Consider the following 25,135-nt stretch of genomic DNA (forward strand, 5'->3'; position numbering starts at 1 on the left):
CTTTTTTGTTTGTGTCCATGCTTTTTTAGCTCATCTTTAATCCTGCGGAATCATTGACCGTTTCACTGGGCGAGCTCCACTCATTACAAGGCCATGGGAAGGCCAGAAGGAGTTTGATGTCAGTCATGAGAACTGTTTTGGTGGTAGCCTTGCTGCAAGCTATCACCCCATCTTACGGTTTGTCCTTCTGTTCTTTTCTTTTGGGCATGTTTGCCAGGACTTGGTGTTTTCACATGAAAATACAAAGCAACCTCTCAGATGCTCAGTCATTGATCTGAATCAATCAGGAAGAAAGAAGATCCCTCATCATCAGCTGTCTCTCTCCGCCAGATGCTGAGTTAATGTGCCACCGGCCATGTGGATATTTACTATTTTTTTAAGGCCCATATGGCTCACAATCTGAGCCAATATAGGAATTTTGGAGGCAATGGGCATATTCTAAGTCTTCATCTTATTCTTCAACTCTTAGTTATCAGTTTTTTCTTTTTATCATTTACTTCAATTTCTCTGATTGAAAATAAACAAGAAGAAGACATCAGGACATATCGCAGGGACAAGCTTTGGATGCGATGTCTCATAGGCTGCAAATCCCTATTTGACCCCTTGCCATCAAAGATGACTTGGCGGTGGCGGGTATGTAGCTCTTTTGCCCTCTTGCGGGCCTGTAGGACCCTGACATGCATGTCCGTCTGTGCTCTATCTATAATTTTGTGCGAGGTCCATCTAAAATCATTGGCTCGATTGGTTGTGTGTGCAATACCACCCTCTTCTGAATCATAGTTACAAGGGAATGCCATTCCAAGCTTTTGGAGCGGGGGAACGCGTTCCATAGAGAGAACCGTTCCCTTTCCCGTATTTGAAATAATCCCAAACACTGTTAAATTTTTTTTGTGCGTGCGTTTTGTGTGAGACAAACATATGCATTCTCATAATCACTAATGATTCTCCTTGAGGCTCTTTCCTTCGAATGCTGCTATGGGAAGAGTGTGTAATACCACCTCTTTCACATCATGATCACCAGGGACCGCTGTTTGGGATGGGAGAATGCGTTTCATAGCTAACTGTTTCAGTGCCCCTCATGAACTGATCCACAGGCGGTTCCTACAAATTTTTGTGAATGAAGTTCATGTGAGAGTCCGTGAGACAAACATATGGTTCTTCATGACCGATAATGAGATTGTTTGAGGTTCTTTCTTTTTTGCTTCTTTTAATCATTAGGAGATGTAAGTGGCAAATCATGAACGTAGTTACACAATGTTGTGGTGCTCCATGTTTATTTCCATACCCTTTCATTACAGGTTGTCATTCTGGTTCCAAAGAATAGTCATTTTCCTAAAACATTCCCTCTTCCTTCTACTATGTGCTGCATTAATGCGGTGCTCTCCCTCCTGATCCTTCGGAAGAGCCATGTGGTTGTGTGATGCTCTTATAGGGTAACTCTCATTGAAAGCAGTGTACACGAGGGAGGTCTCTCTCTTGGCTTACCAGCCTTGTACTCGTGGGAGGCTTCTCTCTTGGCTGTGGTAAGTCTCTGTGAGCAAGATGACATCTCTACCCCGCATCACCTCCTCCAATCGGCCTGGGTGTGTCCACAAGGAACCCTCACAGTTCCAAATAGCAAAGTTCAGCTCCGATACAGATGCGGGACAATCTCCCGGGTACCTGGACTGCCTATTGGCGTATTGGACAGGCTGACAGATCACTTGACCATAGCCACGATATCGAAGCACTCCTTAGGAGGGGCCAGCATCCAAATTGAGAGCGAACACCAAAATGTTTTTGAATATTGTCTTGTGGGTGACTACCATGGGTCTATACCTTACACTTTCCTCTAAGGGTGAAATGGGGCTTATCTTGGATTCATCTAGGTATATCGACTTGGTTTCCACTTATCGTATCACATAAAAATGAATTTTGATGACTGGGCACTTCGATTGGAGCATTGTGGGTGTTAGAATTGATGGTACGCACGACCAGAGCATCAAGTGACCCAAACTTCTTTAGGAGCTTCACGATGCCTCCAAGGTCAGACAAGTAGCCTCTTTCTAAAAGAAAATGCTCAGCAGAGGTGGTCGACCTTGTTGTTGCATGGGCGAGACTCAATACTCATGAGCATATGGAAGAAGTCCCACTCCTGTGCCTCCTCATATGTGCTTCTTTTACATCTAATAAGAGTGCATATCTCGTATCTTGTGGATGTGACATATTTGTCCCAGGGTCTCTTCTCTCGGAGGCCTTGATATAATTGTCCGCACTTATCATCATATCACCTATTCTGGGGTATAGTCCCAATACTGGCGGTGTCAAGGGTGTAGGTGATATGTGAGAAGCTAGCTGAGTGCAACAGTGCAAAAGCAAAGATATCACACTAGCGGCTTTGTGTATGCTCATTGAAGTCCCCCACTTAGAATACTTCCCTTCTTAGTGAACGTAGTGTCTGTGGATAGCATAGAGTAGGGTGGCTGTGTCTGTGGGTCATTGTTTGCCTCAATCGTCTCTCTCTCCTCCTCTCTATCATCTTTCCCTCCCTCATCTATCTAGCTGTCCATCCCCGGTCGGCGGGCATATGTAGATCCTTGTAGGGGAAGATGGCATAGGGCAATGTGGATCACCTATGTGTCAGAGAGTCATATCCTTAGCCACATGTATTTGGCCTCGTCATCTCTTCTTAGCACACTTATCTTTACCTATAGCTCCCATCTGAATATTATGGCAATCCTGCTTGACCCTCTAGAGATCTAGAGGAGCCATTTCTTCGAGTGAATCTCCAATATGACGTCCCCCATTGGAATCCTTGAACGTGGGGAAGGCCTCTCTCTTGACTCTGGTGCATCTCCCCCAATAGGATGATGTCCCTCCCTCCATCACCTCCTCTAACCGCCTAGGGTGTGTCCATAGGGAACCATCAATGGTGGATCCTCCTTTGTCTCATGAGTCATAGGCCACCAATCTTTATGCGATTGGTCTTCCAATAATGAAGACCCACCCATCTCTATAAAAGGCCTCATTGCCCTCTTTCTGAGCTTGCATGATTCGACTTGAAGCTTTGTTAGGTCATCATCCACATGGATGGGGCTTTAAGGCCTCATAGCTTCACTCTCTTCTTTATGAATGTTATTTTCCCTTATTCACTCTCAAATTGAAGCGTTAGAGTACGTTTATTGATCTCTTTCCTCGTTCGTGAGGCTTTAACAAAGGGATTGCTCGCTTGAGGATATGTTGTGTCTTGTTTACCATTTGCTTCCGAAGTTCCCGTCACGCATATGTTGAGCCTCCGGGCTTGGACACCCAAGACGGAAATCTTCAACAAAACATGAACATAACTAAAAGAAGTTTAACACTTGAACTGCAAACACGAGAGAAGTTGACACGAAGCGGCAAAGTTTCGCTTCCAGATGCATTGGCCCCAAAGTTTGGCGCCCCTTTGGATACTTCTTTTGGTATTGATAATCATAGAATACAACTGCCGGAGTAGCTCGCTCTGCAATGTGTAACAATACAACGATATGTAGTGGGGGCCCTCAAGGCACACTTATAAAGGACTCGGTGAAAAACAAGGCACCCCAAAAGCAATGTATGCTAAACACTAGAGTCCCAAAAGCAAGTGATAATAACGTCCCTTCATCAGTGCGTAAAAGGCTGTGTGTTTTGGTGGTAAATCCGGGATCTGCCACGTCATCGATTCACTTTGTTTCCATGGGTCCTAGGGCCACACCATCACTTTTGTGACGTACCTCCTCCTCTTAAAAGAAGAGTAATTGCCCTCCATTACAAACAGATATAGGGTTACGTCCCCAAATGTCAGGACGGGTGTCTGAGCTATGTCCAGCCAAGTGTATAGTTAGGGCTGTTAAGGAATGCTATAAATCGGACCTTGGGCTTATTTGTGAGCCATCTTGCGTGATCACCACACTTGGACTCTAGGCCCTTGGCAACTCTACCCGCACACCCGTTTGGTATGGGTTTGGTGGTATGGGACACCAGCTCTTGTGGTAGAGGCTAGCCCGTTGGTTGTAGGCTCCCAGGCTTGGGGTTGAGCCCATATTGGCTCTATGGCTCGGAGGTGAGCTTGATGTCCGCTCTCTATGATCGTTTATGCGTGAGTATGGCTTGTGTCATGTCATGTGTGGAGGATGGATCCGGCAAGGGACTAACATTGGTATCAGAGCGACTTCTTGTTTTCAACATGGCATGGCAATGTGCAAATACCATTAGAGCTCATGGGGCCGTGATGGCCTAGCCAAGATCTCTACCCTCTTGCATAGGGTGGTATGGGACGGTACTAGCAAGAGAGGAGAGCAAGGGGGGCGCATGCAAGCTGATGGCGGGAGTCATGGTAAATTTTGTTATTCTTGTTTTGCACATGAACTCTCATGTATGGAGTGGTTGATGCTAGTGGTCGTCACATGGATGCATAGTATATCTAGGTATATGTTTATTGTTTTGTGGATACTTGGTGTCTGCTCTATGTTTCCTCTCTGTGTTTGTTTGTGCATGAGGAAACTAGGAGCTGGCCACTCCAAGGAGATAATAGTCCTCGTTTTGCACATACGATGAGAGAGTCTTCATTGTAAGAGTGGGTTTTGCAGGTGGTATGCGAGAGAGAAGAACTTTCTTTTTGCCCCTTATTGTGCCAGATGCGTCATCGCTGTTTGTCCCTCGTTGTTGCAGTTCACGGCACCTTGAGCCAATGGCTGTCTGCTCGGTCGTTCCATTGGCTGCCCGTTCCGGAATCACTCTTATGTGCTCGCCTTGTAGCTCTATTGGCTGCCACCCTGTCACTCTAGAGTTGCTGGTTATGTGTCCCTAGGATGAGGGTACCAAAGCTGAGGACAGCATTTTGGTGGCTGCGGCGACACTCATGGCAACTCCCGTTGCAGGATGGCAAGATGACATGGCTCGTCCATAGGGCGGCACAATGTTGGTTGTAGGTGGACTTCCGCATGAAGACCACACAGCAGACTAACGACGGCAGTTTTGGAGAAGGGCGGCTAGTAGAGTGCCTGTGTAAGGAAAGGCGGCAGCTTGGCACTCTCAAGCAGCAAGGTGTGGGGCGGAAATCACATGCGGCAGCCTGACATGCAAGCGACACTCTCACACGACAAGCTTTCAATCGGCAGAGCTTTAACACTAGTTTGGTACCAAAACAGGACACTTTCAGTGTTCTTTTTTAACAAATTTAGATTAAAAAAAACAAAAAAGAACACTTTCAGTGTTCTTTTTTAACAAATTTAGATTAAAAGCTACGTGCATCACACAATGTATTTAAGAAAACCCTCTTAATATGCTTAAATATGTTAGCTAGAGGGTCTTTTAAAAATATAACCTTGCATTTTAGAACCTGTCATGATCCAGAACTATACTCATCAAGTGGACCCCCGTAAGACTGCAATTGATGATTTAAAAAATTTGACTCTATAAGCTCAAAAAGAATGAAGAGACCTCGTAGAAAATTTTACATGACTTTTCCACAAATGTGATGTAGATAATTGCAAGTTTTATGTGCAAAAAAATTTACTTGAGAGTATATAAAATTATGGAAAGTTCTACGTGTTTGCGATGGCCATTTCAAAAATATTGTTGTATACAAAGAAAAACATATTTTTAATGTATTTATGAGTTCTAGAAAGTGATACATTGCTTACCCTGTCCATTGAGGACTCGAGATGGCAAGTAGAAGTGCTTTTGTAAGCAACAATTATTGGATCATTTCAAATATACAAAATTGTGCATGAGAAAACATTGATATTTTAATTCTTGAGACATTAGCATTCAAAATCTCAAATAACTTCAAAATTTCCACGTAGATTAACTGAATGTGTCAAAGTACGTGGTACGGACACAATTGGGGCACCTTAAACCTTGGTTTCAATGCTATTGTGGAGGACTCAAGATTTTGCACAATAAAAAATTCAAGATAGAGTTCAAGCGATGAGATTTAATTGAGTTAGGGAGCCGAAAAAATACATAGTTTCTTTGGTTTTAACATATACAATCATTTGTAGTTGTCAAACTTCACTAGCCCCAATTCCATGAGAGAATGTTTGGAAGGCCAAAATTATCCTCGTAGTCAGCAGGTGCTCAAGAATGAAATTATGTTTATAACTTGCAAGTATCTTGGAAACTTGTCCTTGAATGGAATTCCATTGTCTTGTAACACTAAGCACTAACACTTGGATTTTAAAAACATGAAAAAGGTCATCTCTACAAAAGGATATAAGAGTTTTATGATTTTTTTGGGCAAAATAGCTTGAAATTTTACCAAAATTCAACTTAGAACTTACCGTAATTCTCTCATAAGGCTTGTATTTTGACATGGAGAAAAATCCAATGTTTTCTTTCCCTCAAAACCAACCTATGGTAGAAAACTTCTTTATAGCTTGATAAATAAATTACCAAAACTTTGGTAGAAAAATAGGACACTTAAGTGTCCAATCACAGGACTAGTGTTAACGCATTAATTCTTCACAAGCAGAGGAAAATTTCCACTTAACATGGTGGACTTTTATTTAAGAGATAGCTACCCACTGTTTTTAAGCAAATATGAACTGGCATTTTTTATAATCTAATGGCCGAGTGAGTTTGAAACTTGAAAATTTCACATTTTCTCAAAAAAGGAGCACAAAAAACCCATTTTTGGGGCAACCTCTTAAAAAGGCTCACTTCCTCTTAGGGCGCTTAGCTCTTCCGGACTGATTGCTTTACCACTCTCTCTAAATTGTGTTAGTACAGGAAGGCGTGACATTTTTCTGCATTGTTGCAAACTTGCTCGTGCCCAAAGCTCTATATCTCTCTCTTTTCCCTCGCACTCATCTGTTTATTTACCTATGGATTTTGGGCATCCTCTCCAAGTATGTCGCTCTTACCCACTCTCTATCTCTTTGCCATGGCATCACACGATGCATCTCCGCACGAGATTGACACTAGTAGCACACATCAACACATGGAGGAAACTCAAGCTTCTCCCCCCCCCCGACCCCACACACTCCTTCCCATCTCCCGCTTTACATGCATGTCCCGTCTTTTTGCCTGTGTGATCAGGCATCTTTTATCTCTTCAAACTTGTCTGGCCCCCCTTTTTGACTACTCGTTGAGTTCGAAGTGACCGCCATTGGCACCTGATTGGCGAAATATACGGCCTTCGTAGGCTCATGCATGGTGGGCTCCGATACGCACTCAACCGACGACTTAGACACATTTTCGATCACTCCAGTGGCAATTTTTTTTGCGCCGAAGGTTACGATTGAATGTTGTTCACGTTGGGAATGGACGAGAAGGCCTTGGACGCTTGCTCGATTTTTAGGACCTCGACAACGGTTTTGGAAGATTTGCAAGCTCTACTGCCAATAATATGTATATTTGGATTGCACTCACATACCCTCTTGGTATTGCGCAATCTGGTGGACTTTTTCCCAGGACGTCTACAAGTTTGCGAAGAACTGTGAAAACACTTTGGCCATCTTGACGGGTGATAGCAGGATTGGGGATTCTCCCCACTGTGTCACCTCTATGCGAAAGACTACAAGCTTCGTAACTTCAGCAACTTCAAGCCTGTCACCAAAACAATAGTGGAAACACTTTCTTTTTTGATTAAAGAGATTTTTTGTCACAAACTGCTGACGTGTCAAGCCACTAAAGAGCTGAGCCTACCTACAGCTCCCGGCCGAAGGGCCTAAACCCTAAGAAGCAGCAGCAGAAGAAGTTTTCACCAACTTACAAGTTGTCGCCAAGTGGGCCTAATTTTAAGAAGTTCCCACCAACTTATGGGACCCCGTCCGATGGCACCCATGTCCTTAGAACTTAAGCAAGACCCACACACTACAACCAAGCGTAAAAGAAGGATTACGTGGCACTGTTGTATGGAGCCTCCGCAAAACGCGTTGACAGGCTGATGATGTGGCAGACTGTACGGACACCCGAAAAATATGCTAACAGCTTGCTGACGTGGCAGTACGGACTCTTGCAAAAAGCACTGATAAGCGTAAAAGAAGGATTACGTGGCACTGTTGTATGGAGCCTCCGCAAAACGCGTTGACAGGCTGATGATGTGGCAGACTGTACGGACACCCGAAAAATATGCTAACAGCTTGCTGACGTGGCAGTACGGACTCTTGCAAAAAGCACTGATTGTTTTTAGTGCTGCGAGCTTTTGGGCCAAATTTTTTAGAACTTGATGCTTTTCATGTAAATTGCTTTTAGAGGCCAAGGGCCTTTAAATATGGCCCATGCGCTCTCACTCTGGCAGTCTACTCGCGGGAGATGCATAGCAGAGCCATGGGAGTTGTACCATGGTGAAGCAATATAAAGAAATACCGAAAGGGGCGTGAAGGTTTGGAGCCAGTGCTCTCTTGGGATGGAACTCCGCCACTCCACGTCTCGTGTTTCATGCATGTCTTTCAGTTCAGTTGTTTTGAACCGTCGAAAGTGTGTTTAGTTCCAATCGTGTGCTTTTCTGAAAGCATACTAGTCTTATCAAAGAGCAAATAGAGCAAACTTGCGCTCCCAAATCTCCATGTCCCTGCCGTGGACTTATTAGCCACTCCCACCCTTAGTTCATCATGCATCGGGCTCCCATCTTCATCGCTCTGTCTTACTGGGCATAAGCCATAAAGAACCCTAACCACATGGTGTTCATGGATTTGGTAGAGTACCTGTAGTTTCTTCTTGACGAGCTTTGTGACATTCTTTCGCGGCATTCTCATTAGAATCTTCCAATGTTGCAAAGTTCTTAACAATTTCTGAATTACATGTTATCCCCTCTGATGGCCCACGTGGTACCTCCTCTGGCACCAAAAAGTATAAGAGCTTCCAACCGACAACCTTCCCATCCGTTTGTTCTAATCGGGGAAGTCTTTAGGAATATGACGTAGCCATCCGACCCTAATTCAGTGCAACCACCTTTGCCACCGCTGTTGCCCCCACCACCACCGCCACCAGACTACAATGGTTGGAGCTCGTATAGATACCCTTATTATCGTACCCGGGATATGCGACCGATCGAAAAATTTCAAGGATGGCGACACAGTCAAATTTTTTACTGGGCATAAGCCATAAAGAACCCTAGACCACATGGTGTTCATGGATTTGGTAGAGTACCTGTAGTTTCTTCTCGACGAGCTTCGCGACATTCTTTCGCGGCATTATCATTAGAATCTTCCAATGTTGCAAAGTTTTCAACAATTTCTGAATTACATGTTATCCACTCTGATGCCCCACGTGGTACCTCCTCCTCTGGCACCAAAAAGTATGAGAGCTTCCAACCGACAACCTTCCCAGCCGTTTGTTCTAATCGGGGAAGTCTTTAGGAATATGATGTAGCCATCTGACCCTAATCCAGTGCAACCACCTTTGCCACCGCCGTTGCCCCCATCTCCCCCACCACCACCGCTGCGAGACTACAATGGTTGGAGCCCATATAGATACCCTTATTATCGTACCCGGGATATGCGCCTAACCAATCGAAAGATTTCAAGGATGGCGACAGGACAGTCAGATTTTTTACCTTTTCTGAGGTGAAATATCACAAGAAAGCATTGCAGTTTCTACAACAATTCGACAACATCTATGCTTTGGGGATCTATACAATAGAATCCAAGATTTCTCGAGCAGCGGGATTTCTTAGAGATAATGCTATGCAGTGGTGGAGTTCAATCGCGATACAACCGCATGCTGCAAGGACCTGGCAAGCTTTCAAGACAATATTTTCACGCAGTTATATGACTTCTCTCTTTGAAGTCGAGATCTTGTCGGAATGGGGCAACTTGAAAATGATTGCCACAGAGACCATGGACGACTATAACCAAAGGTTTCTCAACGTCTACCTCCCGTTGTCCTTATTTAAGCTTGTTCCCTTGGAGGACCAGTGCTAGCGATACCCCATTGGACTACCATCACCATTGCAGGACTCAACCATGCAAGAGCTTATGGACCATCCGTAGTCGGCTACAAACTGATGAAAGGAAAGATGGAGTTTACCACAGAAGCAACTCCGGCCACTAACCAAACTCTCGACAACAACGAACAAATTCTTGGGAGTCTCGTGAAACCCAACCTCAAAGGCCTCATCTGGCACAATGTCAACGAGAAACCCTTTTACAAGAACTCTTACAAGAACCCCAATGCTTCGAATGTTTTCAAACAAGGCATACGTTCACTACATGTCGTCAACAAGCCTCGACGTCTTCAGAGCAACATTCAGCTCCCACGACAGAAAGATCTCCAGACCCTCCTCTGGCTAAGAGAGCTCAACGTGCTATTGGACTAGTACTTGACATTTATGGCATAAATTTGGAGAGTTCAAATCAATTGTGCAGAGCATATGGCAAAGTCAAGGGCTTGAAAGCCCTGATCTTCTTTAACCCTGGAGCTACATAAACTTCATCCATCTAGACCTTGAAACCGGCCCGTAGGGGGTAGACGTAGGCTTTCATCCGAAACTTTACTTTAGACTTTAGGACACACAGAAACTTTGCAAAAGAAAACGTGTAACGGGAATTGATACTTCAAACACACATGGCTTGGAAGCTAGAGCGCTACCACGCAAACGTTGACACCTGTTGGCGGTGTTTCTTTATTGTCTTAACCGAGAGAATAAAACTTGTGATTTCCTACAAGCTGTTTGGCATAATCCGGGCTGAAAACGACTTGTTCTGGCCCGATTTCGGTAGCATAACTGTACTAGGACGCTTCACAGACACTATCCCAGGCAATAGATGACTTTCCCGATGCATACGGACACTTTGCAAAACCTTGCGAGAATCTGCAGCACGCTGAATTCTCTGTTTTCTGCCTTGAAAATGCGCCAAATCACCTGTATAGCGGTCCCCTTGCGTCCCTGGACCTCCTGGAGGTATTAGGGACCGTTAGGACCGAAACCCCAAACCTGCAAAAATACACAGCAGGCTGTATTTCCCTTTTTTTGTGGCATCCGTAGCAAGTCCTCGAGCTCCCGCACCTGTAGGGCTACTTGCCCTTTGAATCGGACGAGATTTCTCTCGTGAAACCTCTCTGAATTCACCTGTACCTGCGGGGGATTAGCAACTAGCTAATCCAGTACCTGTGCAAGAGGCTCTTGCGTCGGCAATCGCGCATGCATCCACACAACTGTACATAAGTCAAATGAAGAGCCCTCTTGTGGGGCATCACATAACTGCACAGAGGGGAGAGAGAGAGCAATGAATGCTGTGCAAGGCTTCAATTCTTGCACTTCACTGTACATAGAGGGTAGGCAAGCACACAAAAGCTTTGGTACCTGCAACAATCCACCATCTGGCTGAAAATGCAGGCCAGGTTTTGTTTTAATGCTTCTCTCTCTCTTAAGTTGGAAAATGCCCAAAAATGTGCGAAGTGGCACTCATGCATTAATTCCCTGCTTTGGACCTTCTGGGCTAAAAATATCTCAACCGGTTGCTCAGTTGACTCTCTCGTCATTCTGGAGCTAATGACGCGAACAGATTTGGTAGCCCAAAATAGCAATTCCCTAAATTTTAGGAGATGCTTCCATTGGACTCTCATTGGTCATTTGACCATCTATCCCCACTGGACCGCATCCAAAAATGCAATGTGGCCCAGCTGTCGGGTACTTTCCCTTGGTGACCCCACCTTGGCACTATGCCTTTATTGAGTTCACTTCCTAGTATTCACCAACTTGCTAAGTGAGACGCGGGACCTACATGATCTTGAATTGAGCCTAGACATCCTCTTACTATACGAATTTCAGTGCCGACCAACTTCCCGTCTGCGGATGAAACTACTGTTCACATTGGCCATACAATGTCCGACCGTTTGCAACTTCAAAACGAGGGTCTCAAAAATTAAACAAAAATTATTGAAAAGAAACCAACAACTAAGGTTAGCAATTGCCACGTCCTCGTGACACACCCCACTCTTGAAATCGCAAACGTCCTCGATTGCATACCATAAATACACGCCACTGATGATCTTGTGTTGTTAGCACTCTTTTATCATAGCATGTATCTGCGAGAAAGGTCGTAACACATAGATACAAATGAGTTAATGAGACCTTCATACTTTTGTCATTTCCATCTATCACTGAATTCATATGTACATTTGATGTGCTAGCTCTATCATTAGCCCTCCTTTGCACACGTTGGGTTGGGGCATAGGTAGGTTGTAACCCAAAAGCTTCAAGGTAAAGCTGCAGTACATTTGGTGACTCTGACAGCTCATGCTCTTCCATCCACTTTGCATCCATAGGTGGATAGTTCTTGAATTTCACCACGTAGCGTCTTGCAACCTATCGTTTAACTTTTCTGTCCTTATGTGCCAAAGATTGCTCACTTACCGGGATCTCATCAAGTTCCTCAACTTTTGGCTGATCCTCATCTAGCATATCTTGTGGCACATCACCCACGAAGGGTCTTAGAAGACTCACGTGAAACGCATTATGAATCTTCCATGCATCAGACAATTTTAGCCTGTAAGCCACATCGCTGATCTTGTCAAGCACTTGAAACGGCCCATAGTAATGCATGCTGAGATTAGAAAACAGCCGTTTCTTGCCCTTCATCTTCTTTAACCTTGTCTTCTCAAACCTTAACGAAACCCAATCACCAAGTGATAACAGCAATTGACCACGGTGATGATCAACAACCTTTTTCTGTTTTGCCTGAGTCTTCTCCAAGGCAACTTTAATTTTCTTGTACATTTCATCCATGTTCTCAACATATCGATCTACCTCAAAGATCTTGTCCTTTGTATGCAAAATGGGAGGAACTTTTTTGCCACCTTCAACAATCTCGAAAGGTGCCTTGCTAGTCGACGAATGCACCGTATTATTGTACGCATACTCAAGCATAAGGTACTCCCTCCGCAAATCAGGAAAGCAGATGGAGAAGGGAAGGTCTGCCTCCTCTACCAGAACATCTAAAGCAGGGTCAAAACCATGTCTCCACTGTCGAAAGTGGGCTCGAACTGCTCGGATGGTCAAGGGGCTCATGGCGATGACCTTGGAGGCCATCTCGGAGGTTTCAAACTCTATCTGATAGTAGCCTTGTCTGAGGAACTGAACGTCCAAGATCTTGCCCACCTCTGCGAGAAGGCGGTCCTGGAGAAGATCACGCAGCTCTTCTCTGCTAGGTCTGGTGCCGAGAATCTTGCAGATGACAGAATTTGCCTGCAGGCACTCAACCTCTGCGGCTAGGCTCGCTTGCTCTCACTAAAAGAGCAAGTTGAATGGTGGGCTCAGCGAGGTCAGGCGAGGGGACTTGATTGGAGTTCCTCTGTGGTGGAGCTTGAGCCTCCATCTGTGTCTGCCGTTGTGGAGAAGAGGCGGAGAAACGACGACGCGAGGGGCAATTCCCGCTGGACCAAGCACGCCGAATATGCTCGCGTGGCCTGACAAGCAGGACAGGTTAGACTGGCGGGCGGAAAGGGAAGTAGAGTGTGGTCTGGGGTAGGGAGGCGGGGGCGCAATGAATGGGGTGCAAAGGGATGGGTGGGCAGGGGGCGGGGGGGGGGGTTGGTTGCGGGGAGGGGGAGAGACCAGCAGGATTAAGCGCTCGCCAGGGGACTGGCGGGCTGAGGGACGGCAGGCTGGGGGTAAGCGGGCAGCAGCGGGAAGGGAAGGGGCGGCAGTGCGGGGCAGCAATGGGAGGGATGGGGGATAGCGGGAGGAAAGGGGGTGGCAGCGCGGGGGCAGCAACGGGAGAATGGGGGATAGCGGGCAACAACGGGAGTGCTGGGGGAGGCAGCACGGGGCAACAGGTGGAAGGGGGGGACAGCGCGGGGGGCGGACAAGGGTGGGTAGGGTAGCGCGGGGGCTGAGGGGTGGGTAGCTCGAGGAGGAAGCAGGGTGGGCGAACACAGCAGCAGCGAGCAGCGTTCCTAACTTTTGCTCTTTTTTGGCCTAATTCATCAATAATGTTGAGATTTAAATTTGTCAGCTGGCTGAAAATTGAATTGAACTCATTCAAATGCACCGACATTAAAGTGCCTTTCTTTATACGAAGGTCCATGAGCCTTTTCAACCAATATACTTTGCTAGCAGCACTTGGTTGAGCATACAACTCATCGAGCCTCTTCCACATATTCCATGCATTCTCTTCTTTCTCGATATTGAACAAAAGAGAATCTGACACGGAAAGCATAATTGTGGAGCGGGCAAGCTCATCCATCTCTTCCCATTCTTCATCATCAATGACTGTGCTGGTTTAACTCCCTTTTTCTTAATCGGTCTCGCCTGCCTCTTCTGTAAGAGAACATTGTAACATTGCTTCTTCCATATAGCAAAGTTATGGGCGCCTTCCAACTTTTTGATGTGCAACAGATTACTACTATCACTGTTGGAGGTCATGCGTTACCACAAGAGACCAATAAAGCACTCCAATACAAGCAGTAAACACTGAAATTAACCTGTAATGACACAAATTCAGCACCTCAGCTGATCATACATATGCCAAATGACCAAAAATGTCATCAATTTGGCAATTCCACAGTGTCAATACATCAAGTTCAGAAACAGTTTTGAAAATTCAGCATCAATTTTCAACGATAAGAAATTGCATTAATTTCGTTTCGAAATGCAAAACCCCAAATTTCTGAGTTCAATGTGCCAAAAATTGCATCAGAAATTGCCTGTTAATGCATTTCCAGGGCCAATTTTGCGTGAATTATCAAAATTCAGCAAAACCCCCAAATGCGAACGGGATCAAACTCAGTTAATTTGCTGAAATTAATTCCAGACTTTCTGAATTTCAGAAATTTCAGCAAAAGCCCCAATTTCTGAGTTCGAATTGGCACCGAAACCACTCGAATCGAGTGAGAACTTGTGTAGAAACCTGAATTTGCTGATTTTTCACTGTCGTAGACCTTTAATTCACTGCTGTCCGCTCAATTTGCACGCTGAATTTCTTGTTTTCAGCTCTGCAGCTTTCAAAATGTCCCTCTTTTTGCGTACACACTTCTGTGATCACTACGCACGCGTAGAAGTGCACAATTCCTACTTTTCTCGCGATGAAGCCAAGCTCTGATACCAATTGTGAGGTCTTACTGTGATCTTCTCGCGATAGGAGGAGGCGAGAGAAAGTGCGATTGTTGTAGGCTATTAGTGCAAGGAGAGAGAAAGGGAAGGAGCGCTCGGAGAGAGAGTGTGCGTAGGTATGGGGCTGCACAAGGGCAGCGCAAGAGATGAGAGAAGGAGAGAGCTCGTTGAGATTTTTAGAAGCCCACGATTATTGAGTCTTTGGGGCAGCCTTAGTATTATACACATGAGATGACTTTTGACTTTTTAATTTAAGTCCCCGTTCACACGGTCGGACACTGGAAATAGGTCAAAGTGCCTTTATTCCCTACACTATCACATGGACCGATGAGCTCGATCAATGTTTCCAACGTTACAGCAACTAGTTACATTTGCACATATGTTGCAGATCGTGCATCCAAACAAACCCTTTGTGGTGGAAATGGATGCAATCGATTAAGCCATGGGTGTTGTTCTCTATCAAAAGGGCGGACCTGTAGCATTTGAAAAACACAAGCTCACAGACACACAAACCAGCTACTCCACACAAGAGAAGGAGTTGTTGGTAGTCATCCATGCTTTGAAAATTTGGCGTCATTACCTCTATGGTGTGCCCGCTTTGTGGTATGGACTAACCACCATTCATTGAAATATCTTTGTGATAAGCCTGACCTTCGAGGATGGCTCAAACTCATGCACAAGTTCGATTTTGACATTCGCTAGCGCCTACCCTTAGGGCGCTACCACTGCGGTGGCCGACACCCTCAATATGATCTCGGAGATGAACGTTCTTTTGTTCAGTCACCTCTTGATTGACTTCTATCTTTCTTTCAGAGGGCGTTGCTAAATAGACCCTCACTTTGGTGCGATATGGCGACACGTCCAAGAGGGATGCGTGCTCGGGAAAGCAATGGCGGTCTAGATGTGAGTCGGTTGGCTACAAAGAAAATTATTCCATTCGTGGTGGACTACTTTCCAAACAAGGCAAAGTGTGTGCCCGTGGATGGGGATATTGACAAGCAACTTCTGTTTTATTGTCATGATGCTCCGAGTGTCACTTGGAGGTGTATTTTTCATGTTGCCTTCTTTAAATATATATATTTTTAGCAAGAAAAAGATCTTTCCATTAGTTAAGAAAACTGCCAATGGGCTACAACCTGCTCCTGCTAGAGAGGGCCACATCAAACTGTGGGGAGGCTCTCCCAATGAAAAGGTTAGATATGTACAATGATGGCTAAATCAGGATATGGGAGGAGGAAACAACCACACTGGCGGGCGGTACTGCCATCTAGGCGCACCATGAACCATGGTGAAGAAGGGCCTTGATCGCCAAATTTGCAAGAAGGCTTCACGGCGCTCCCACATGTGATCAGAGCTTCCCTGAAGTCTTTCAAAGTGGCCCTTGAGTGTATGGATCAGCTCCAACCAAATGTCACGTACAGTCCCTGCGGATGGGACGGATCGAACCTTGAAGATGCAGAAGCAACGGGTTCTCCAGATGAACCACAATGTCAGGCTGCAGATGAGCTCCCAACAACACTCTCTACCTTTGCTCCATTCTTGAGGAACAAGCTATGTAGTGTAGGCTGGCCCTCCTATATCACAATCATCGTGGTGGCTGAAGCCATCTCAAGGCTAATTGCTAGGCCTTAGAGTGCGGACCAAGCTACAACATCCCAAGTGTACTGGCTAGCTGTAGAAAGTGTAGGCATCAATGGAAGAATTCGAAGACAAACCTGCTCTTCCATGGGGCAGTCCCAAAACTTCCTTCACCTTGTTGGCACGATCGACCATGGAATCAAAGTGTGTCTCTAGCTTGCTAAGGCGAGCTTTGAGTTCACTATTTTCTTCCATAACTCGATCGAGGGCTGCTTGGAGTTGAGTGATGCGATCCATTTTACAAGGGGCTGCTAGCACAGTGGCAAAACTCCGTCTTGTACCGGTGGGAGTCTTAAAGGTATTCATCATCCCTAAGCTCCAAAAGACCTAAAGATTGGCAAATAGCTTGATGTGCAGGAATTTTTGACTCTGCTTTACCTTTGCATCTGATTGCACTTAAGATTTTGGAAGAAGGCAAATGATTGCCTTGCCCCAACAATGGGCTTCATGGTCTAGTCACTTCCCGAATCTGTTGTCACAGTGTCGTAGGCCTGTCACGGACCACTCAGTCAAGCTGTCACACGATAGGTATGTCACAGAACGCGCAAAACTGTGTAAATTGACTCTGCGTTTTTTCCTGTAGTGAGCATAAAGATTTGCAGAAGGCGGAGTGAGCGTGAAGGGGAGGGAGAGAGGGAAGAAGAAGAAGAAGAAGAGAAGAGTTTTAACGTCGTAGGAAACTATCGCAAGAGACCTTAAAGATCTATCTGACGAGGAGAATTGAACTCAAGACCTGTTATTCAAGAGGGAAATGGCATAACCAATCTTCACACTTGGGTGAGTGAAGGGTTATACCATTTTCCTCTTTTTATTAGCACACACCCCCGAGAAGAAGAGAGTTTTATTGTCGTAGAAAACTATCCCAAGAGACCTGAGAGAGAGAGAGAGAGAGAGAGAGAGAGAGAGAGAGAGAGAGAGAGAGAGAGAGAGAGAGAGAGAGAGAGAAGAAGAAGAGAATTTTAACGTCGTAGGAAGCTATCCCAAGAGACCTCAAAGATCTATCCGATGAGAGAGAGAGAGAGAGAGAGAGAGAGAGAGAGAGAGAGAGAGAGAGAGAGAGAGAGAGAGAGAAAAATTTTTAACGTCTATGTCAGGCCGAAATCGGCCTATGAGACAAATCAAATGTACATGGTGTGTATGTCATCCGTCTATCGGAAAGACAAATGAAACAAAACTGATACAAAACTGAACTGAATGTAGGTAGTGGAGTATCTGAGGAGGGATGGAGCTCTATCTCTAGGGGTATATGCATGTCTATATGCTCAAGGTAGTACAATCATGAGAATGCATCAAGCTATCTAGCTCCATCCTGTACTAATGGGGGGATGTAAGATGTGGTACATGGGCGGGTCTGGTGCCAAGGCTACCCGGATGAAAGCTGTCGGGTCGGCCCTCATCTGAGCCACTCGCTCCTCAGTGGCACGGCGCTCCTGGGCTCGGATCTCCTCGATCTGTCGGTGGTGGGAGCTCGCGCCCCTGTAGCCTGTGACTCGTGGTCGTCGTCTAGCTCGGCTCACCTCCGCCTGTGGGAGTGTCACTCCCCTCTGAGTGTCTGGTGAGGGAGGGGCGGCAATCCTCTGAAAGAAGTCTGTGAGCTGTGACTGTCTCCCCTCTGTCTGTGTAGCTGTGTGTGGCTGTAGTAGTGTGTCCCGATGGCTCTGTATCTCTAGTAAGAAACGTCCGAGCTGTCTCTGATCTCGAGTGTCCATGATCTCTCGGAGAGTGGGCTGTCCTCTGAATAAGGCCTCATACCTGCCTCTGATCTCAGTGTATGCTCTGCATCTACATACAAAGTGCTCCTCACTCTCCACCTCCTCTGTGCAGGCTCTGCAGACTCGCTCCTCCCTGGGAACACCAGTATGTCTCGCGATCTCAATCTCTAACCTGTGTGAAGCCACTCTCAGCTGACCAATCGCCACCCGTGAGCTATGTGGCATATATGTGTCCATGTAGCGTGGTCTCTGTATGAACCCCCCAGACAATATGGTGAGAAACTGGTCTCTGTAATCTGACATCCTCGTCCCCAAGCCAGGTGACTCCCAGACTCTCCTAGTGTATAGCTCCCACAGATCCTGTCTCAATACCAAGTTCCTCTCACTGCGAGAGAGGTGAACATATGGTGAGTGGGGGTCGTACTGGAATGGTGGTAGGCTCTCCATGTCAAGACCATGTCCCTCAAACCATGCTCTGACCTGTGAGTACCATGCTCTCTCATGCCCACTCTCTGATAGCTGTATAGCTGCCTCAAATGCTCTACGAGTAAGTGTGTCAGGAGGTAGCTCTCTCATCCTCTGGATGAAGCAGACTGTCTGGAATAGTGCCTCTACAACCATAGGTGGTGTGGCGAGCTCGGCTCTAATAATGTCATGTGGCACTGTCTTCTTGCTGCGGAGCAAGCGTGAGATCATACATACCTGTGGCCTCTCAAGCTGTGGCCACTGGTCAGCTGTCAATCCTGGTGCCCATACTGTCGCCAAGTACATCAAGGCCGGGGTGACTAAGGTGTCGAAAAGCCACCCCTTCGTGCGGGGCTCCTGAAAGTGTGCCTGGTGGCATCTCCGCTCTAGCATGGCCAGAGCTGCATATCCTCGGGTGAGCCTGTCAGCAGCAGCCTGCCTCATAGTGAAGGGTCCTGGTAGGCTGGTGAATGTGATGCCAAGGTAGACATAGGAGGTGACTACATCAACCTGTCCTCCTGCTGCTGTGAAGGTGGCAGCTCTCCTCACTGCATTGGATGTGTGAAAGATCATAACCTTGGTTTTGCCAAGGTTCACAGTCAACCCCCTGTGTGTGCTGAATTCGTCCAAGGCCTCAAGATGGCGTTGCAAGCCCTCGGGTGACTCTGAAATCAACACAATATCATAAGCATATAACATGATGTGGACCGGAGTACCTGCCAAGTCGCTCCCCTCTCCTCCTGCTCGCAGTATGTAGTCGGAGATCTCGTCGATGTAGAGCCCAAAGAGTGTCGGGAAGAGTGGGCATCCTTGCTTAACACCAATGGTGCTAGCAATGGTCTCTGAAAAACCGCCTGGGCAACGAACTCGACCCGTCACCCTCTCGTAGAGAGCATATATGGCCCAAATCATCTCTGTTGGTACCCCAATGCTGTAAAGGCGCTGGAAGAGTCTCTCGCGTGGGACTGTGTCAAAGGCCTTGCGGAAATCCACGAAGCAGCAATAAAGCCTCTTCTTCAGCGCCTTTGCCCCATCAATGAGGCAGCGCAGAACGAAGATGTGATCAGTGGTGGAGAAAGCTCGTCTGAAACCTGCCTGGCCTCGAGCTCGTAAACCCTCGATCTCTGCGTAGCAGCTGAGCTGTGCCTCTAAGTACTGCTCCATATAGCTTGGCCATCGTGTGGCCAATCATGATAGTCCTGTAGTTCCCTGGGTCCAGGGTGTCGCCAGATTTGTGGATAGGCACTATGGTGTGCTGTGTCCACTCCTCTGGGAAGCCCTCCCCTATAGCCCGGTTGAAGACATGTGCAATCAATGGGGCTATAGTGGAGGCCGCATAAATGATGTGCTCACTCTGTAATCGAGTATGGTCAGCTGATCGTCTGTGCTGCATGCGGCGTATGGCCCTCTCTACCATCTCTGCTGTAAAGGAGGAGGAGCACGTGGAGAGAGAGAGAGAGAGAGAGAGAGAGAGAGAGAGAGAGAGAGAGAGAGAGAGAGAGAGAGAGAGAGAGAGAGAGAGAAAGAAATGAAATGTTATATTAACGTCTTCAAAAGGCCAAAGTGACCAAAGAGACCAGGAAGTTACAATGTGGTGTATCTGATACCAAGTCAGATTGAGAGAGAGAGAGAGAGAGAGAGAGAGAGAGAGAAGAAGAAGAAGAAGAAGAAGAAGAGAAGAGAGTTTTAACGTCGTAGGAAACTATCCCAAGAGACCTTAAAGATCTAGCCAACGAGGACTCAAGACCTGTTATTCAAGAGGGAAATGGCATAACCAATCTACCACACTTATGTGATAGAAAGGTTATACCATTTTCCTCTTTTTATTAGCGTGCACAGACACCTTAGAAAAAGAGAGTTTTAACATCGTAGGAAACTATCCCAAGAGACCTTAAAGATCTAGCCGACGAGGAGTTGAACTCAAGACCTGTTATTCAAGAGGGAAATGGCATAACCAATCTACCACACTTGGGTGATAGAAAGGTTATACCATTTTCCTTCTTTTATTAGTGCATACACACACACCCACACACACACCCGAGAAGAAGAAAGTTTTAACGTTGTAGGAAACTATCCCAAGAGACCTTAAAGATATAGCCGACGAGGAGTTGAACTCAAGACCTGTTATTCAAGAGGGAAATGGCACAACCAATCTACCACACTTGGGTGATAGAAAGGTTATACCATTTTCCTCTTTTTATTAGCGCACACAGACACCCGAGAAGAAGAGAGTTTTAACATCGTAGGAAACTATCCCAAGAGACCTTAAAGATCTAGCCGACGAGGAGTTGAACTCAAGACCTGTTATTCAAGAGGGAAATGGCATTACCAATCTACCACACTTGGGTGATAGAAAGGTTATACCATTTTCCTCTTTTTATTAGCGCACACACACACACCCACACACACACCCAAGAAGAGGATAGTTTTAATGTTGTAGGAAACTATCCCAAGAGACCTTAAAGATCTAGCCGACGAGGAGTTGAACTCAAGACCTGATATGAGAGAGAGAGAGAGAGAGAGAGAGAGAGAGAGAGAGATTGATTTTGGTTCTTATGTTGAAGGGAAAAGGAAAGCGGAAGACTCCAAACTGTGTGTCTGTTGAGGTAACTGATGTTATTACGATGGAGATCGACCCTGCATCTCAAGCAATGAAAGTAGAAGGTGATGTTGTTGATAAACAGAATAATGGCACAACGTTTACTAACTGCGAACTTGTTGAAAATGAGAAAGTTACTTCTGAAGTTGCTGGTGGGGAAGATGAAGAGGATGCACCTGCTCGGAAGAAGTCAAAGGCTTATCCAACAATGCCGCCTGATTCTGCTGGGACAGTTTCATTAGGTACTGCTAGTGAGAGTCCAACTTCTGGTGATGATGCAGAATGTAGACTCACTGTGAGGGAAAAGAAGCTTGTGGATTTTAGAGGCAAGCTGTATGTGGCGCCCTTGACAACAGTAGGAAACCTTCCGTTTCGAAGAGTATGTAAGCAGTTAGGAGCTGACATCACTTGTGGTGAAATGGCAATGTGCACCAATTTACTTCAGGTGAATGAGCCTAATTCTCTCTCTCTCTCTCTCTCTCTCTCTCTCTCTCTCTCTCTCTCTCTCATGCACATGCACGCGTTTGCCCTCCCCACCCCATCAAAGAAAAAAAAAAGAGAGAGAGAAAAAGACTCACACAAGGAGGCCCAATTGCAATACCAGTTGGACAGGTTAACTTGGTCCCTCGGTATTGTTTTTATGATGTTAAAACATTCTTTTCTCTTCAGTCTCTAACGCAGAAACAGCTAAATTTCTACACCAATAATTTTTTTCCTCTTTCTGTTTCAACTGTATGAGGACCCCAGGGCCAGGCTTCGGAATGGGCTCTACTGAGACGACATCGCAGTGAAGATTTGTTTGGGGTTCAAATTTGTGGAGCTTATCCGGATACTGTAGCTCGTACAGCTGAGATGATTGAGAAAGAATCTGAGGTTGATTTTATTGATATTAATGTGGGCTGTCCGATAGACCTCGTTGTTAATAAGGGTGCTGGATCTTGCTTGCTCACAAAGCCAACCAGATTAAAACAGATTGTGATGGCAACCTCGGGTTCACTTGATACTCCCCTAACAGTAAAGGTATGGCTGTCATAGAGGATAAAGATTTCATTCTAGTTTGTAATTGAGAGCTTGTACACTACTTTTCTGTGTATTAGGTGCGCATGGGTTACTATGAAGGGAAAAATTGTGTTCAATCGTTTATTGGTGACATTCATGATTGGGGCGCTTCTGCCTTAACCATCCATGGGAGGACACGCCAACAGCGGTACAGCAAGGTTGCGGATTGGGAATACATATATAAAACCAGCTACCTAGCATCGGAGAATCTTCAAGTCTTAGGGAATGGAGATATTTTTTCCTATACAGATTGGAATGAACACATAAGTGCGGCAAAGCTCTCAACATGCATGCTTGCTAGAGGTGTGCTGATCAAGGTATTGTGATGTAGTGTAATAAATTGATTCTTGACAGAGGGGCTTTTGCAATCCAAGTCTTAAAGCAATTTGCCAATAGCCATGGTTGCTCACAGAAATAAAGGAGCAGCGACATTGGGACATATCATCAGCAGAAAGGTTTGACATTGTGAAGGACTACGTACGCTATGGACTTCAGCACTGGGGTTCAGATGCCAAAGGTTTGCTTCCCACTTTTACACTCCAAGGTCTAGTAAGCATAATAAAATGGGACGCCCATTTTTGGGCTTCCCATCATCCGCATCGTCCTCCCGTTCCCCTCGTCACAGCGCTGTCCCATGTTGAAACTCGTCTCTGTATAAACTGGGTCTCTTCCTGCAGGTGTGGAAACAACAAGGCATTTCTTGTTGGAGTGGTTGAGCTACATGCACCGATATATTCCTGTTGGTTTGCTGGAAGCTATTCCTCAAAAGCTAAATTGGCGGCCTCCATTGTACTATGGGCGTAATGATCTTGAGACACTCATGGCATCTGATTCTGCTGCTGATTGGGTTGGTCTTGAATCTGCTGCAATTTTTGAAAATTCATGTAAATTATTTACCTGTATCTTAATTAAGCATACTGGCCGTCTGTCTCTAGGTTCGGATCTCGGAAATGCTCCTGGGCCCCCCTCCAGCAAGTTTTTCTTTTACACCGCGCCATAAGTCAAATGCTTATGATAGAGCTGAGAATGGGTGAGACAGGAAGGCCTTTGGTGGAGAAACCTATTGCCTGTGTGTCAGATAAAATTCGATCATTGATCCTATTTGTGACACCTTGAAAGTGTCTCGAAGCGCTTCAAAGATGGCTGAAAAATATGGCCTTTTCTCTGCAAAACAAGTTATCCATTCCTTACGTGTTAGAAGTAATTGCAAATCAGGTCAGCGTATGCTAGTCAGAGGCAAGATGATGGACTGTTGTTTTGTGCAGGGATAATGTTGGATTTGCAGGTCTCTTTGCAGTTATGTTGTGGAGGTTCTTTTAAGCCCTACTGCTGAGATTTGATGTGTAAGTAAGGTAAACCATCAATGAACAAGCACAATTTTGTAAGATGCATTGATTAGGCAATGGGCTGTTGAGCTGGCTGATACTTTTGTTGAAAAGGTCCTCTCGGTCCAACTTCCCTTTGATACTCCATCTCTCTAATCTAGGCTGTTGGAAGCCAGGTAGGAATGTAAGGACTCCTGTTAAGTTGAAAAGTTTCCACTTGCAAAGTAAATGCTGCTGTCACTGTAATCACTCCTTGATTGATCCTCCAATTTCTAGTAGACATGCAAATTGAAAATCACTATCTTACCACTATTTTGAGCTGTAACGCTTAAACATTTAGTGACAAGTCACGCAAAGCTAATCGAGACGTCTATTACAATGTAACTCTTGTTAGTCATCGATGCTATCCTCTTCCTTAATCTTGTGCTTCCCCTCCTCACCCCACTTTATGTTGTCTTTCGCTTCTCGGTTCTCTTCTGCCTCCCCCCCTCTTGAAATACAAGTGCAACACTTGGTGGATCTATCTTGTAAGTCTCTTGGGATTCAGATTCACTATGTTGTAACAGCTTGGTCTCATAGGTCATTTTGGCCTTTTGAAGACATTAATATATCATTTCATTTCATTTCTCTCTCTCTCTCTCTCTCTCTCTCTCTCTCTCTCACATGATCCCTCAATAGACTCCCAAGCGAATGAAGCTTTTGTACATTGCCATTGTGTTACGGAACCTAGTGGGTCACACTTCATACATTACACCACCCATATTGCCCCCAACTACAAAACCATCTTTGTCTAAAATGGAAACCGTCCACACCCTTATATGCTTGAGCCATTCGTTCGTAGGTGATATGCACTATCGTAGCCATTTGGCTTAGCTCCGCTCCGACTCCCTTCAATGTGAGACGGGGTAATGGAGAATTGTCCCATAGACTATGCTCACTGCAATTATGACAGTCTCAGTACCACTCCCTTCAATGCGAAACAGGGTAATGGAGAATTGTCCCATAGGCTATGCTCATTGCAATTTTGAGAGTCCATGTAACACACAATACTCGGCCTTTGCTCGCATCCGAACTTGCTTCCCTCACTTGTTTAGCCATGACTCAAACCTACTCACTTTCCTCTCCCATACAAAGTGTGGGCTCGTCAAATCACTTATCAGCCCCACACTCACGGTGTCTTTGGTCCCATAGGTCATATTTGACCTCTAGGACAACAATAAAATCTCTCTCTCTCTCTCTCTCTCTCTCTCTCTCTCTCTCGCGTAACTTGAAGTTGCCCTTCAATTGTCAATTTGCCGAATCGGTCATTAGAAGGGCTGGCATCCAATTGCCCTTC

The 25,135-nt window shown here is 45.7% G+C and overlaps 1 protein-coding gene across 4 annotated transcripts in view; it reads left to right on the plus strand.

The window, feature by feature from the left end:
* The window catches only part of LOC147443541 (FMN-linked oxidoreductases superfamily protein), a 102,389-nt gene extending 78,193 nt beyond the window's left edge, over positions 1–24,196 (plus strand). The window contains exons 1-8 of one of the 4 annotated variants that reach the window (XM_086526343.1): positions 66–177; positions 288–633; positions 21,381–21,860; positions 22,163–22,435; positions 22,513–22,791; positions 22,871–22,991; positions 23,152–23,321; positions 23,410–24,196. In XM_086526343.1, the coding sequence (XP_086382469.1) occupies positions 388–633; positions 21,381–21,860; positions 22,163–22,435; positions 22,513–22,791; positions 22,871–22,991; positions 23,152–23,321; positions 23,410–23,508 (1,668 nt within the window). In that variant the 5' untranslated portion in view covers positions 66–177; positions 288–387 and the 3' untranslated portion in view covers positions 23,509–24,196. Of the gene's footprint in view, positions 1–29; positions 178–287; positions 634–21,380; positions 21,861–22,162; positions 22,436–22,512; positions 22,792–22,870; positions 22,992–23,151; positions 23,322–23,409 lie in introns of those variants that run through there. The other 3 variants (XM_086526341.1, XR_015189975.1, XM_086526342.1) reach the window with 3 other exon arrangements.
* The last annotated feature ends 939 nt before the right edge of the window (positions 24,197–25,135 follow it).

The sequence above is a fragment of the Adiantum capillus-veneris genome, chromosome 13 (genome assembly GCF_014529385.1).
Source record: "Adiantum capillus-veneris isolate H3 chromosome 13, ASM1452938v2, whole genome shotgun sequence".
Taxonomy (NCBI): Eukaryota; Viridiplantae; Streptophyta; class Polypodiopsida; order Polypodiales; family Pteridaceae; genus Adiantum; species Adiantum capillus-veneris.